General features: G+C 30.7%; 1 protein-coding gene across 1 annotated transcript; it reads right to left on the bottom strand.

Annotated features, from left to right (window-relative positions):
- Positions 1 to 793: 793 nt before the first annotated feature.
- HO173_001809 (uncharacterized protein) lies at positions 794 to 2,342 on the bottom strand (the record flags this gene model as incomplete). The annotated part of the gene is made up of 4 exons (XM_037303746.1): positions 794 to 1,572; positions 1,671 to 1,898; positions 2,080 to 2,240; positions 2,299 to 2,342. The coding sequence occupies 4 exons, from the start codon at positions 2,340 to 2,342 to the stop codon at positions 794 to 796; spliced, it is 1,212 nt and encodes a 403-aa protein (XP_037169468.1).
- Between the last annotated feature and the right edge of the window lie 13,368 nt (positions 2,343 to 15,710).

Below are 15,710 nucleotides of genomic sequence, written 5' to 3'. Positions count from 1 at the left end.
ACACTAGCCATTGCCGAGGGTGACACGCTTAGTCATTGAAAATTTGAGGGTCGGGGGTTCGAGGACGCTTGAATCCCCCATCAAAAATCAGAAACTTGATTTTTTCAGAGAGTCGCTCGGGTAATAGTCACGCCGAAGGCGGGCCCCGAAGCCGAATATTTTCGGGCAGGACGCCCTATACAAATGAGATTTTCGGTTTTTGGGGGGGGGGGGGCTTTTTTTTTTTTTTTTTTTTTTTTTTTTAATTTTTTTTTTTTTTTTTTTTTATTAATTATTTTTCTAAGTCAAATCGAATTTTAGCCCTAGCCCTAAGTCAAATCGAACTCTGATCGCTTGCTGTGCGTTTTTGACCTACTTCTATCACTATAAAATTGATTTAATCTATGTGGTATACAGGCATATATGTACGGAGAGAGGCGCGCTAAGGCCTAATTAGGAAGGTGTATTGAGTGTGGAGGATTGATCCGTAACAATTGCCTACAAAAAACAGAGAAAGGCCATGTCCTCATGGCAAGAAGTATCGAAATACCGGAAAGAAATGGAGACAACGTGCCAATTAGTGGTGTGAATCCCACAATATCTCCTGCCGCAGTGAAATCTTTCGAATAATGAAATAGCCGTAGACATCGGACGGTTTCAATTCGTCCAAATATGCATCGTCCGATATTCCTCCTGCAGAGGCTCAATTGACTGAAATGGAGACAACGTGCTAATTAGTGGTGTGAATCCCACAATATCTCCTGCCGCAGTGAAATCTTTCGAATAATGAAATAGCTATAGACATCGGACGGTTTCAATTCGTCCAAATATGCATCGTCCGATATTCCTCCTGCAGAGGCCTAATTGACTGTGATCGTCGCAGTAGATCCTCCTCTTGTGACGTCATTGCAGTGATGTACCATATCAATGCAGTGGGGATGACAGGCCAAGTTGCAGTGGTGTTCTCCGCTTGCTGAGTGATGATTTGATGTGGAACCGTGGAGAGCATATGACGTGGGATCTTGGAGAGCTGAGCCGTGTTCTTGACGATGGTGGCCTTGTTGCCGCTTGGTTTCTCCGCAGTGTTCTCCGCATTTGCCTGTTGTAGTTCCTCCTCTTGCTCCTCAATGTAGTGGGGATGACAGGCCAAGTTGCAGTGGTGTTCTCCGCTTGCTGAGTGATGATTTGATGTGGAACGGCCAAGTTGCAGTGGTGTTCTCCGCTTGCTGAGTGATGATTTGATGTGGAACCGTGGAGAGCATATGACGTGGGATCTTGGAGAGCTGAGCCGTGTTCTTGACGATGGTGGCCTTGTTGCCGCTTGGTTTCTCCGCAGTGTTCTCCGCATTTGCCTGTTGTAGTTCCTCCTCTTACTCCTCAATGTAGTGGGGATGACAGGCCAAGTTGCAGTGGTGTTCTCCGCTTGCTGAGTGATGATTTGATGTGGAACCGTGGAGAGCATATGACGTGGGATCTTGGAGAGCTGAGCCGTGTTCCTGACGATGGTGGCCTTGTTGCCGCTTGGTTTCTCCGCAGTGTTCTCCGTAGTGTTCTCCGCAGTGTTCTCCGCATTTGCCTGTTGTAGTTCCTCCTCTTACTCCTTAATGTAGTGGGGATGATAGGCTAAGTTGCAGTGGTGTTCTCCGCTTGCTGAGTGATGATTTGATGTGGAATCGTGGAGAGTATATGACGTGGGATCTTGGAGAGCTGAGCCGTGTTCTTGGTGCTGGGGGCCCTGTTGTCGCTTGGTTTCTCCGTAGTGTTCTCCGCATTCGCCTGCTGTATTGACTTCTCTTGCACTGGCTGAGTGGATTGGTGTGAGACCGTGGAGAGTAGGCCTGTTGTGTCACTGCTGCTGATGACTGTCTCCGCAATGTTCTCCGCAGTGTTCTCCGCATTCGCCTGTTGTAGATCCTCCTCTTATTCAACTGAGTGCGAGGGTACCGAGGGTAAATGTGTTCATATTGGTGGAATTGGTAGAATTGGTAGAATTGGTAGAATGGTGGAAGAAGAATGGTTACACAAATAGGTGGAAGGATTATTATCCGATCCCGGACGCGTTTGGTGTGACTACAATATTTGAATGTCAGTTTAACCCACCTACCGCTGGCTTGGGAGGAGTATGTAGGGGAGGACCACAGGACGTATCCGTTCGGGCTCTTTTTGAGGGCCTTCCAACGCGTTTATGAGCAGTAGTAGGTAGCTGTTGGGCTCGCTTGCGGCCTCGATTGCCAGCAGTAGCGGATTCGCCGAGGGGTGGCCTGGGGGCGTCAGTAGGGGGTTCAAAAGACGGGCGGAAGGGATACGTGCCTTAGATACTTAGCAACATTTGGGCGAGGGGTATCGAGGGCGAATTTATTCATAATTGGTGGATTGGTAGAATTGTAGAAGAAGAATGGTTACACAAACAGGTGGAAGGATTATTATCCGATCCCGGACGCGTCTGGTGTGGCTACCATAACTACCATATTTGAATGTTCATTTAATCCACCAATAGTAGGCCAAACTTCATTATTTTTACAGCGTTAGAAAGCGCACACTGAGCTCTATAATTTACGAAATTATGAAGAAATAGTATCCGTAGGGAGCTGGTTATTTCAGAGTGTAAAACTTCTACACACAAATTTTTGATGAGGGAGCTCGGGAGGGCTAGCGGGCTGACTCAGTCAGTCTAGCCAAAAGGCGTAATAACCCTGAATTTATGATTGGCTGCACATACAAATTCAAGGTTTCCAAGCTCAGCCCTACCTTATTCTATTATATATACTGATCTCGAACTATTTAATTTCTCTTTTAAATCTTTAATTTAATATTTTCTTTTATTTATTTTTAAAAAGTTAATTTATATAATTATATATTAGCGAGTAAGTATTAATTTAAAAGATTTATTTAAATAATTTATTAAGATATTATTTTTATTTCTTTAAAGAATATTAATATAGCTAATATATCGCTTATTTTAATCTCTCTTATTAAGATTTATTTCTTTTCTATTTATTTTAAATAGAATATTAGAATATCTTTAATATTTTACTTTCTTTAACTATAAATTTAAAGAAAATAAAAGAATCTTAATAATAATAATAATAATAATAATAATAATAATAATAATAATAATAATAATAATAATAATAATAAATTAATATATATATTATTAATGAATAGTTTAAATATTAATAGATAATTTGAAATTTACTCTTTTAAATTATTTTATACTTCTTTCTTTTCTTTAATAAGATCTATAACTATAGAATATATTTAAATATTTACTTATTCTTATTCTTACTATAATTTTACTTACTTTATAGAGTAATATTATTTAATAATTTTTTTTTTTATATTAAGAGAAGAATTTAGATATATATAAAAGATAAAATAAATATAATAGATTTTAAAGATATAGCTCTAATTATAAAAATTAAATATCTTAATTATAAAGTAGTATTCGCTATTTATCTAATTCTACTCCTTCTAGTCTAGTCGACGCTATTTACACTTATTTCGATAATACCTCTAATATATTAACGATACGCTTCTCCTTCGTAAACTTAAGTAATAGAATATTAAGTAGTTAATCTTATTTACTATTAGTAATAAAGCGTAGTCTTCTAATTTTTAAAAAGATACGTCTCTTTATATCTTAATTAAAATAATATAAAAAGACTTATAGAATCTATATATATAGTCGTTCTATAAACCGTTCTTTCTATATATAAATAAAATTATCTTATCTAAATGAAGTATAAGTAGAGAATATACTAGATAGCTCGTTAATATTAAAGCTATATACTCTAAATAAGAATACTTATAAATTTTAAAAGCTAAACTAATTATACTAGTAAAAAAACCTTAAGTTAAGCGAGAATATTTTATATTTATACTCTGTTAGAGTAACTTAGAACTCTCGAAAAAAGTTACTTATAATCTCTATCTAACTTATCTTAATTAAAAACTCCCACGTATAAATAGTTTAATTTGAGATCTTATTATATACGAGCGGGTTAATATATCTACTATCGCCGATATACTATTTAAATTTATCGCTATTATCTTTAATCTAAGCGGGTATAGAATTTAGAATAAAATTCTAAAATAGTTTAAAGTATTTTTATTATAGCTTTTAAAGAATATTAGATATCTCGAAATTATTAATATTAAAAGCTCTCTCTAAGATAAGTCTAATTATAATTTAAATATATAATTTAATAAGAAGTTAATATTCGACTTTTCGATAATTAGTAAAAAATATTATAATCTTAAAAAATCTAGAAAGAATAATCTACTTAATTATAAATTTTAAAATATATTCTAGAAATAAATAGAAGGGGAAACCTATTTATATATTCGTTTTTCTAATAAAGTATTAATATTCTAGAATGAATTATACTCGATTATTAGAGTTAAGAAATATAAAGCTACATAAATATTTAAAAGAGCCGCCATCTTATCTTCGATAGCTACTTCTAATAATACTAGCTTTATAGCTATATTAAAGATATTATAGATTATTTAACTTACTTAACTTATCGTAACACTAAATTAACTTTTAGACTTTAAGATCGTTAATCAAGCTTTATCTTTTCTAATCTTTATTAATTTAATCTATTTTAACTTCTTTCGAATTATTATTATCGCTATATTTATTATTACTTAAAAGTTTAATTTAATAATAAGAATTATAGAAGATAGCGTAGCTCGTTTTTAAACGCTTAAGATTATAAAAGTAATTAGACTATTACTCTTAGCGATCTAAGATAGAAAAATAATAATTTATTTATTCGCTGATTTCTTAGTAATATATTATCTCTATATTATTAACGTAGTCTTATACTCTATTCTTATATATAATAGATAAAGAGGTTATTTTTATAATAGTATTAGAACGATAATAAAAGCTCTAGTATATTTTAATATAATTTAAGATTTTATATAAGTTATAAGAGATTAAATACGTTTTTAATTAGAGGGAAATAGGAATACGTAAAATTACGTTATAAAGTCTTCGAGTGCTTATTTAATAAGAATATTCTTATAAAGCACTAATATAATTCTTCTAACTATATCTATAAATTCGCTATATACTAGATCGCCTAATTAATTTATAATTAAATCTAGAGCTAAAGTTATCGCCTATAGCGTCGAAGATTCTATTACTAAATCGTACTTTCTAAAATAATTTATTCGTTAAGTTATTATTATTAATATATCGCGAGCTTTTTTATAAAGTATTTAATAATAATAATAATTATAAATATAAGTATCGAAGCTTATATTATCCCGCATATCTTAATTTATATATTATATTCTATAGAATAGATTTATAATAGAATCTAAGAAGCTAGCTACTTCTTATTAAGACTTTATATCTTTAATAAATACTAAAATCGAAGTCTAGACTATTTAAATTTCTCCGTTAATTCGTAGTTTATAGCTATTTTTAAGTATCTAAAAACTCTTCTCTAGCGCCTTAATAACGTTATTTAAATATAATTTATACGGCTTAAGTATAATAGAAAAGATATTTCTAATACGTTATCTTTTCTATAAAGTTAAAGCCGAGATCGTAAGATAAATATTAATTAAACTTCGATATATATTTCTATATAGGCCGAAATTATTAATAAAATATATAAAAGGTAGCGATAGCACTTCAGATTATAAGACTTATATAATTCTAAAATATTCGTAATATTAAATCTCTAGCTTTCTCTTAATCGCGATTAATTAATTAATAAATTAATAGTTTTAACATTAGCGATTAAAGACTAGCTTTACCAAAATATTAATATCTCAATTAGCTTTTTCGAATATACATTAAATAGCTATATACTTCACATATATAATCTACTTAGGCTTTAACTTAATAATATTATCTTCAACTAAAATTATATCTCGAGAATTTAATTAATCTAGCTATATCTTTATAATAACTTTATATATTAATATAAGTATATAATTCTTAATAATAGAGCTTAATCGCTTATCTCGATTAAAGAAAAATATATAAGTAAAGTTTAAGTCGTTATATTAAATAAAGTCTAAAAGAATAATAGAACTCTAATTTTAGAGATACTTCGTATAATTCGCTAAGTAGGTTTATATACTAAAATTCTAATAATAGCTATATTATAGCTCGATAGTATTATTAATAATATCTATTATATTAAAATATAATTTAATATCTCTATTTTAAATATTAAGTAATATTATTATTAAGTATCTTAGATTAAAGTAATATATCTTCGCTATTACTTTAGAGGTATTAAATAATATCTTCTCTATTTTAATAAGAATCTTTAATCTCTATAAAGATAAAAGCGATAGTCTATTATAAACTTAAGATTATAACGTGAAAAAACGCGCGGGTAGCTCCTTCATACTTACTTTACCTCTTAGATTTAAGATCTCTTATAAAGATATATAGTTTAATTATATAATTTCTTTAGCTTCGTATTAAATCGCGAAGCTAAGAATAAAATCTATAAGCTTATATTTAAAGCGATACTTAGATACGCTAATAATATTATCTTTAGAGTTATCGAGCTAAATAAGCGGCTAAAACTTAAGCGAGTCTATAAAAGCTTCGCTAGAAGTAGATAAAAAATTCGTATAAGTATTACGTAAGCGCGAGCGGAGAATATCAAACGCTAATTAAGGAGGCGCGGATATAATAATAAAATTATATTATTTAGAGAGATCGAAAATTATAGAGTCAATACTAGTTTCTCCGAGCTCGAATCTATTACTCTCTAAGAGATATTATATATTATAGCTAAGGCTAGATTACTACGATAAATCTAACTATATCTATATCTTATTTAATATCTTATTCTCTTTATTAATTATTCTTAGAGTATATATCTTAGCTTCTTCTAGCTTACTCGCGCTTTATAGATTTTCTTATATATTTAACCCTAAATCTAAAGTATTCTAAATTTATTAATTATTAAGTTAATATACTATATATAGACTAATAAAGATTTTAGAGTTAAACTCGATATATCTAAGAATAAACGTTATCGACTATTCTAAAATAAGTATACGTATTAGAGTTCTTATAGAATCTCGAGAAGATAAGAATAGTACTTTATCGTTAACTAGAGAGAGATAAAACTCGTTATCTAGATCTACCTTTACTTAATATCTACTTTTTATACTTAAATAGTAATTTATAAATATTCTACTACTAAGAAGCTTTCGAAGATATTAAAATTATATCTTCTATTAAGATAATAATAAAGCTATTATAAAGCTTTAATTAATAAGCTAAATAGCTTCAATTAATAGCTATAATACGCCTTTCTTAAGTCTATATATCGAGTTTCCGCTTCTTTCTTATACGCCCTCGCTTTAGAATTTTTATATCCGCGTATTTAAGACCATCGATATACTTAATCTCTTATATCTTATAATAATCGCGTTAACGACATAAAGATATATTTATATAAATAATAGAATCGAGATATACTTATAATTAAATAAGATATTTAAGTATTAATACTTATAAGCGAAATTCTTTTACGCGTTATAACCTCTACTTAACCTCTTTATAATATCTTCTCTTTTTTTAAATAGTTATTATTATCTATAAGCTAGAAGATCTAGTATTTAAAGTATATTTTTATATAATAATACTTATTTTACTCTCTTTATCGCTATTAGATCTATCTTATTTCGATTATATTACTAAAAGCTAATAGCGTATTAGATCTTCTACCCTATAAGTAAAATCTATCTTTTCTACTCTTTATCACCATTATTAGAAATAGCTAATAGTATAATATTCTTATCTCTAGCTTACTCTATTAAAATCAATTACTCTTATTAATATCTAGATACTTTTCTTTTATTAAATTATAACGCGCTTAAGAAATCTTAAAAATATAAGATAAGACGTAATAGATCTAATAAAGATAATCTTAAGTTAAATAAGAATATAGAAAGAGTATAAAGTAGAAGAGGGGTATAATAGAAACGCGAGAAGCGGGATTAAAGCTATTAAAAGCTAGAGAATAAGAGAGAAAGAGAGAGCTTAATAAGCTAATAATTAATAATAGCATAATAGGGGAATACGGGGATACTGACAATCACGAAGGGAATACGAAGAAGACGTATACTAGATACTATACTATTATAAAGAGAATACGAAAAATACGAAGAAGATATAAAGGGAATATAAAGAGATACTAGCGATTACGAAGAGATATATAGAGAATACGTACTAGATATTATATATAAGTAAGTTATATCGTAATATATATATAAAGTAGAAATAAAATAGATTAGAGAACGCGTTACTATATATTAATTATATATTAAATCTCAAGCTCGTAATAGTAGTAGTCTATAAATATTCTTAATAGCTTATTAACTATTCTATAAGATTAAAGTAGATTAAGAGATAAAACGCTATATATTAATAACGTATTAAACCTCGAGCTTGTAATAATAGAATTCTTTAAATATATTTAAATAACTACTTAATAGAATTAAGTCTAAAATTATTAGCCTATATAGAGATCTTAAATTAAATCTACTATCTTAAAGAGTATCTAACGCGTACTTATATTAATATATAATTTAAAGTTCGCAATATCTAGAATACTAGCCGAAAAGACTTAGAATTTTTTAAACTTAGAATTTTTCAACTTTTACTTATTTTCTTTAAAAATTTATATCTTTATAATCTATTTATAGAATCTTATAATTCTTAAAGCTCTATAACGAGACTAGTCTATTTTATATAAGACGATCTTAAAAATATAATAATTTATATATAAAATATTAAGTAAAATTAAAAATATTCTATATCTTTTAAGATAATATCTTAAAAATTACTTAAGTTTTATATTAAATATTATATCTTTTCGATTATTAATCTAGAATAATAGATATAATTATTAAATTAATATTTATATTTTATAATAATTATTTATCTATTAAAAAAAGATTATTAATTTTAATTTTAATAAATTTTATATATAATTAAATATAATTATAATTAAATTATAGATATATTTTAATATTTAATCTTTATTAATATTTAATTTTTTTTTAAAATATAATTTTATATTTTTCTTTATATTACTTTTAATATATAAAATAAAGAAAAAATTATAGCTATTATTTATTTTATTTTAATTTAATTTATTTTAATATAAATAATTTTATTATTAATTATATATATTAAAGTATTAATATTAACTAATTCTCTCTTTTAATAATAATTAATTAATTAATTAATTAAATATTAATTTACTTTAATTATTAAATATATTAAAATTTAAATAATATATTAAAAGAAGTATTTAATTTTATTAATTTTATCTTTAATCTTTAAAGACTTTATTAGTATATATAATAGAATAAGATAGAGCTGAGCTTGGAAACCTTGAATTTGTATGTGCAGCCAATCATCAATTCGGGTTCGCTACGCTCTTTGGTTAGACCGGCTAAGTCAGCCCGGTAGCTCTCCTACGCCTCCCTTATCAAAAATTTGTATATAGAAGTTTTACACTTTGAAGTACTCAGCTTGCGATATATACAGTTACTTCATAATTCCTCAAATTGTAGAGCTCGCTTTGCGCTTTCTAACGCTGTAAAAATAATGAAGTTTGGCCTACTATTGGTGGATTAAATGGACATTCAAATATGGTAGTCATGCACGCGGGTGACAGAAGTCGTTGCACACTAGCCCCAAATGGAGATTAGGGCTAGTGTGCAACGACTTCGTCACCCGCGTATCATGGTAGTCACACCAGACGCGTCCGGGATCGGATAATAATCCTTCCACCTATTTGTGTAACCATTCTTCTTCCACCATTCTACCAATTCTATCAATTTTATCAATTCTATCAATTCTACCAATTCCACCAATATAAACACAATCGTCTTCGGTACCCCTCGCCCAAAGGTTACTCAACGTCTAAGGCACATACACCCCTTTTACCCGCCTCTTAGAGCCCCTACTAACGCCCTTCTAAGACGCGTCTTCCTCCCCTATCTATTCTTTATTACCCTATTTTAAAGCCTCTTAACGCGTATTAGATTCTAAACATCGTTCCCAGGCCACCCCTCGACGAATCCGCTACTACTAGCAATCGAGGCCGTAAGCGAGCCCAACAGCTACCTACTACTACTCATAAACGCGTTAAAAAGCCCTCAAAAAGAGCCTTTACTCAGCTAGCCACTTAGTCTAATACTCTACAAAAGAAGGAGTAAGAGGAGGAACTACAATAGGCAAATGCGGAGAACACTGCGGAGAATACTACGGAGAATACTACGGAGAAACTAAGCGGCAACAAGGCCACCATCGTCAAGAACACGGCTCAGCTCTCCAAGATCCCACGTCATATCAGTCATCCACTCAGTCAGCCACTCAGCTAGCCACTCAGTCTAATACTCTACAAGAGGAGGAGCAAGAGAAGGAACTACAACAGGCAAATGCGGAGAACACTGCGGAGAAACCAAGCGGCAACAAGGCCACCATCGTCAAGAACACGGCTCAGCTCTCCAAGATCCCACGTCATATCAGTCATCCACGGTTCCACATCAAATCATCACTCAGCAAGCGGAGAACACCACTGCAACTTAGCCTGTCATCCCCACTACATTAAGGAGTAAGAGGAGGAACTACAACAGGCAAATGCGGAGAACACTGCGGAGAAACCAAGCGGCAACAAGGCCACCATCGTCAAGAACACGGCTCAGCTCTCCAAGATCCCACGTCATATACTCTCCACGGTTCCACATCAAATCATCACTCAGCAAGCGGAGAACACCACTGCAACTTGGCCTATCATCCCCACTACATTAAGGAGCAAGAGGAGGAACTACAACAAACAAATGCGGAGAACACTGCGGAGAACATTGCGGAGACAGTCATCAGCAGCAGTGACACAACAGGCCTACTCTCCACGGTCTCACACCAATCCACTCAGCTAATGCAAGAGAAGTCACTACAGCAGGCGAATACGGAGAACACTACGGAGAAACCAAGCGGCAACAAGGCCCCCAGCATCAAGCACGGTTCCATATCAAATTATCACTTAACAAGCGGAGAACACCACTGCAACTTAGCCTATCATCCCCACTACATTAAGAAGTAAGAGGAGGAACTACAACAGGCAAATGCGGAGAACACTGCGGAGAACACTATGGAGAACACTGCGGAGAAACCAAGCGGCAACAAGGCCCCCAGCACCAAGAACACGGCTCAGCTCTCCAAGATCCCACGTCATATGCTCTCCAATGCATATTTGAACGAATTAAAACCATCCGATGTCTACGGCTATTTCATTATTCGAAAAATTTCACTGCGGCAGGAGATATTGTGAGATTCACACCACTAATTAGCACGTTGTCTCCATTTCTTTCCGATATTTCGATACTTCTTGCCATAAGAACATGGCCTTTCTCTATTTTTTGTGGGCAATTATTACGGATCAATCCTCCACACTCAATACACCTTCCTAATTAGGCCTTAGCGCGCCTCTCTCCGTACATATGTGCCTGTAATGTAGGTCAAAAACGCACAGCAAGCGATTAGAGTTCGATTTGACTTAGAAAAATCCAACTCCATGAATTTAATTTATGGGCCTTTACTTATAATATATAATATAATATATAATATATATATTTAAATTTAAATTTAATATATTTTAATAAGATTATTATAATTTAATAATTTAATAATAAATATTCTATAACTAGCTTTAATATAATTCTATTATTTCTTATTACTTCTTTATTATAAAAAATATATATATAATATACTATTACTTAAGAGATTTTATTTCTTTAAAATTTTATATAAATTTTATTTAAAGATTTAATTATATAATTCTTTTTTAAATATTTATTATATTAAATACTTTATATAATATTTAATTATTAAATTTAATAAAGTAAAAACTTTTATTTATTTACTCTAAATTTAATATTTTATTATAAAAGATATTATACTTATTTACTTTTTACTTTATCTACTTTAAATAATATTAAAAGTATATATTAATATATATATTTACTTATAAGATATTATTTTAATTAATAAATTAAGAAAAATTAAATTAAAAAATAATAATAATAATAAGAAAGTATATATTATAAAAAATTAGTTATATAAAAAGATTATTAATAGAGTTATTATTAATTTTCGATTTTTAGAAAGATATAAATACTATTTATATATTTAATAAAGTAATATTAAGTTCGATCTTTAGCTAGCGTAATCTAAGTAGCTCGAACTTTTATTTCACCGACATAGCGAACTTCCTAAGCACTTTAATTTCTCCGCATTTTTATAACACCAATATCTCTAACGATATATCGATCTGAGTTTTTATGTTATAGATATATATGCGAGCTACTTCTAATTCTATCTCTTAAAATCTAATAAGCGCTAATCTAATAATATAGCTTCTAATATCTCTTAGTTTATTTAATTATATCCGCACCGCAAGTTATAATATCCGCAGATATCACCGCTATTAAAGCTTTATCTTCTAATTCTTTACTCTTTAAGTCTTATCTATATATAGATAAAAAGCTATAGTAAATACTAAAGAGAGCTTTAGAGTTAAAGACGCGTATACTTATCTTTTAATACTCGAAGCCTTTAAACGCGTAAGTAAGAAAGCTGATAATAAATGCTATTAAATATAAAATACGAAATAAAAATATATACTTCGAGAAGGGGGTTATAAAGATTAATTCGAATATCTCTAATTAAAAATATAAGACGATTAAAGCTATAATTATATATCTATTATCTTAACTCTATATAATAAGCTAACGAGGTTTAGCGCTAAATATAAAAGCTACTTCTTAAGAAGCCTATACTTATAAATATATAAGAGAATAAACTATATAATAAGATAAAGAAGAGTTTTAATATATACGCTATTAAGGCTATCTTTATATATATAGCTATATATTATTATTTATATATTACCTCTTAATCTTTAATAGAGATTTAGATATCTAATAAATACTCTAACTATTCTAAGATACTTTATTCTAACTTTAAATAGACTTCTTCTATAATTTAACCATTATAGTTAAACTTTATCTAGATAACCCGCACTTTATAAAGTTAGAGCGAGTCATTATACTAGATTTCTATAATATATTTAATTGAATTAAGATTAAGGAATAAAATAATAATAGAAATATCGTTAATATAAAAATTAAGATAAACCTTATCTATATTATAATTAAAATCTTTAACTTTAAACTACGCGAGAATAAGAAGCCGCGTTATACGAAGAAGTAGATTAAGAGGCGTAAAGTATTCGATTAAATAACGCTATCTACATTACTAGAGTCTTCAAAAAATAACGAAAAGCGAGCGTTATCTTAATAAGAGCTAGGTCTAATATAATAAAATCTAAGAATATATATATACTATTTATACTTTACTTTCTACGATTTAGCGATAGCGCTATAGCTTTAATAATAATACCCCTTACTACGTATACTTTACTAGAGATATACTAGACTATATTAGATCGTTTACCTCGACTTCTTTAAGATTTAACCTTAAGATATCTTTATATAATATTAAAAATATAAATAACTACGAGAATTAAGCGAATTAATCTATAACTATTATATAAATTCTCTATTTACTTAGCTTAGAATAAGAGTTTTAATCTCTAATCTCTAATAAATATTCTATTCTATCTTATTACGTTATTATTATTATCGCAATATTATTAAAAGCTTAAGTATACTTATATAGATCTCTAGATTTAGACTAGATTAATATAGTCTCTTATTAAAAATCGATTAAGATAATATATCTTAATAAGTATATATTTATAATACTTTCGATATAAATTTAACGCTATCTTTTTATACTTACACTTACTAAATATACGATTTTTATATTATAGTTTTTAAGCTATATATTAAGAAAAAAGACTCTTAAAATACTTATTAATCTAGAATCTTACTACGAGCTTCGCTAGATAAAATACTATTCTACTAAATATAGCTTATATTAATAAGACTCCCTAAATCCTATACGCTTAATATATATTCTACGAGAATTTTAAACTCGTAATAAGTCTTATTTATAAGACTCTTAGAATTCTTATTAACTTAAAATCTTACTACGAGCTTCGCTAGATAAAATACTATTTTAATAAATATAGCTTATATTAATAAGACTCCCTAAATCCTATACGCTTAATATATATTCTACGAGAATTTTAAAATCGTAATAAGTTTTATTTATAATATCTTAATCTATAATATATACTCGTATTATTTTTATATAAGTATCTCATATCAAAAAAAATAGCTACTCTAAGAAGAGTTTTCTTTACTACTACTCCTACTAGCGTCGATACTTCGATATCTTTTCAACTTTAACGAGATTCCTTAATCACGAGTAACTTTTAATTATCGATAGAAGCTAAAAGCCTAATATCAAGATATCGTTCGTGTAAGAGATTTTTATAGGATATTAATCCTAAGTCTATACTTATCGTAATAAGGCTATTAATAGGGTTGGCTAGAAAACGAGGCTTCTGATTAGCTACTAGTATCATTACGAAAAACCCCCTGCCGACCTTAAAGTATACTTTATGCGGCTAACGGCCGCGCGGAAGCTAATCGGATTTGGAGGGGTGTATATGTATCAAAAGGGGGTGTACGTGTATCACTTCCCTTAATAATTATAATAAATATACTGCATATACTAAGCATCAGCACCGCATATCCTACGTGTGAGGATTCCCGTATCTCGCACACGTAAAAATCGCTAGACTGAATGATTTTTTTTTCACCCCCGATGAGGTGCTGGCATATGCTGAGTGTATCCCTTTCACCCCGGACGAGGTGCATATACTTAGCATCTACTCACCCCTGCCGAACTTTTTTTCACCCCTGCCGAGCTGTGAGCCCCTCACAGCGCATGGATTGGACTTTAGGTACTTCTCTTGGCTTGATAGGGGCATTAAGCTCCGAAACCTGGCTAGGGCTAGGTGCGATTCCGAAGAACTCTAGACGCATTGTCCAGGCACGAGGTAACCCTTTAGGTGGGGCGTTATCCGAAGTCTGAGCGCAAGAGTCTTGGCGGGTGCAGGACTTTCGGTGCAGACCTCTGTACAACAAAGAAGATTTCTCACGTACCGCGATACAATAAGCCTCTGCAGCCGCCATGATTGGCAATGCCAAGAGAAAGAGATTAATCCGATGCCTTACTTTACATGCACTCGAGGCCAGAATACCATATAAATTATTGAAGATTAGCCATAGGACTTCCCATGGAAATAAATCGAGAAACTCCGCAATCGCGGGCTAAGATATGTGATTTTAGAAAGCAGGTAATGCATAAAGTAGTTTTCACTGTTCCCACACCCTTTGCATGAAATAATGGGCGCATCTTCTGCGGTGGGAGGTTAGAGGGTATCTAAGGTAGCTTAATTCGTAATAGGTTCGATTCCTATTGGCGCTGGTACAATGGTGTAGCGGTTTTTTATCTTCTGTGGGCAGTCGGCCTCGAACCAATCACAGCTGAGTTCTCAGACTAACTGCATTTGGGCGCTGTGTCAGCGATTTTGGCGAAAACAAAATTTCCCCCCCCCCCGAAGAACGCATCAAGTTCTTGTCCAATGCAACGAAGTTGGGGCGTATCCCGGCAGACTGAGCTTTCCTCTCTGGAATCCGCAATGAAGCCACATTGAGAACACGGGACCTTCTCCGGTTTTCTCCATTGTTCT

This window comes from Letharia columbiana (assembly GCF_014066305.1).
Source record: "Letharia columbiana isolate WasteWater2 chromosome Unknown Sc0000003_s0, whole genome shotgun sequence".
Classification (NCBI taxonomy): Eukaryota; Fungi; Ascomycota; class Lecanoromycetes; order Lecanorales; family Parmeliaceae; genus Letharia; species Letharia columbiana.
This window is presented reverse-complemented; position numbering and strand designations above follow the sequence as displayed.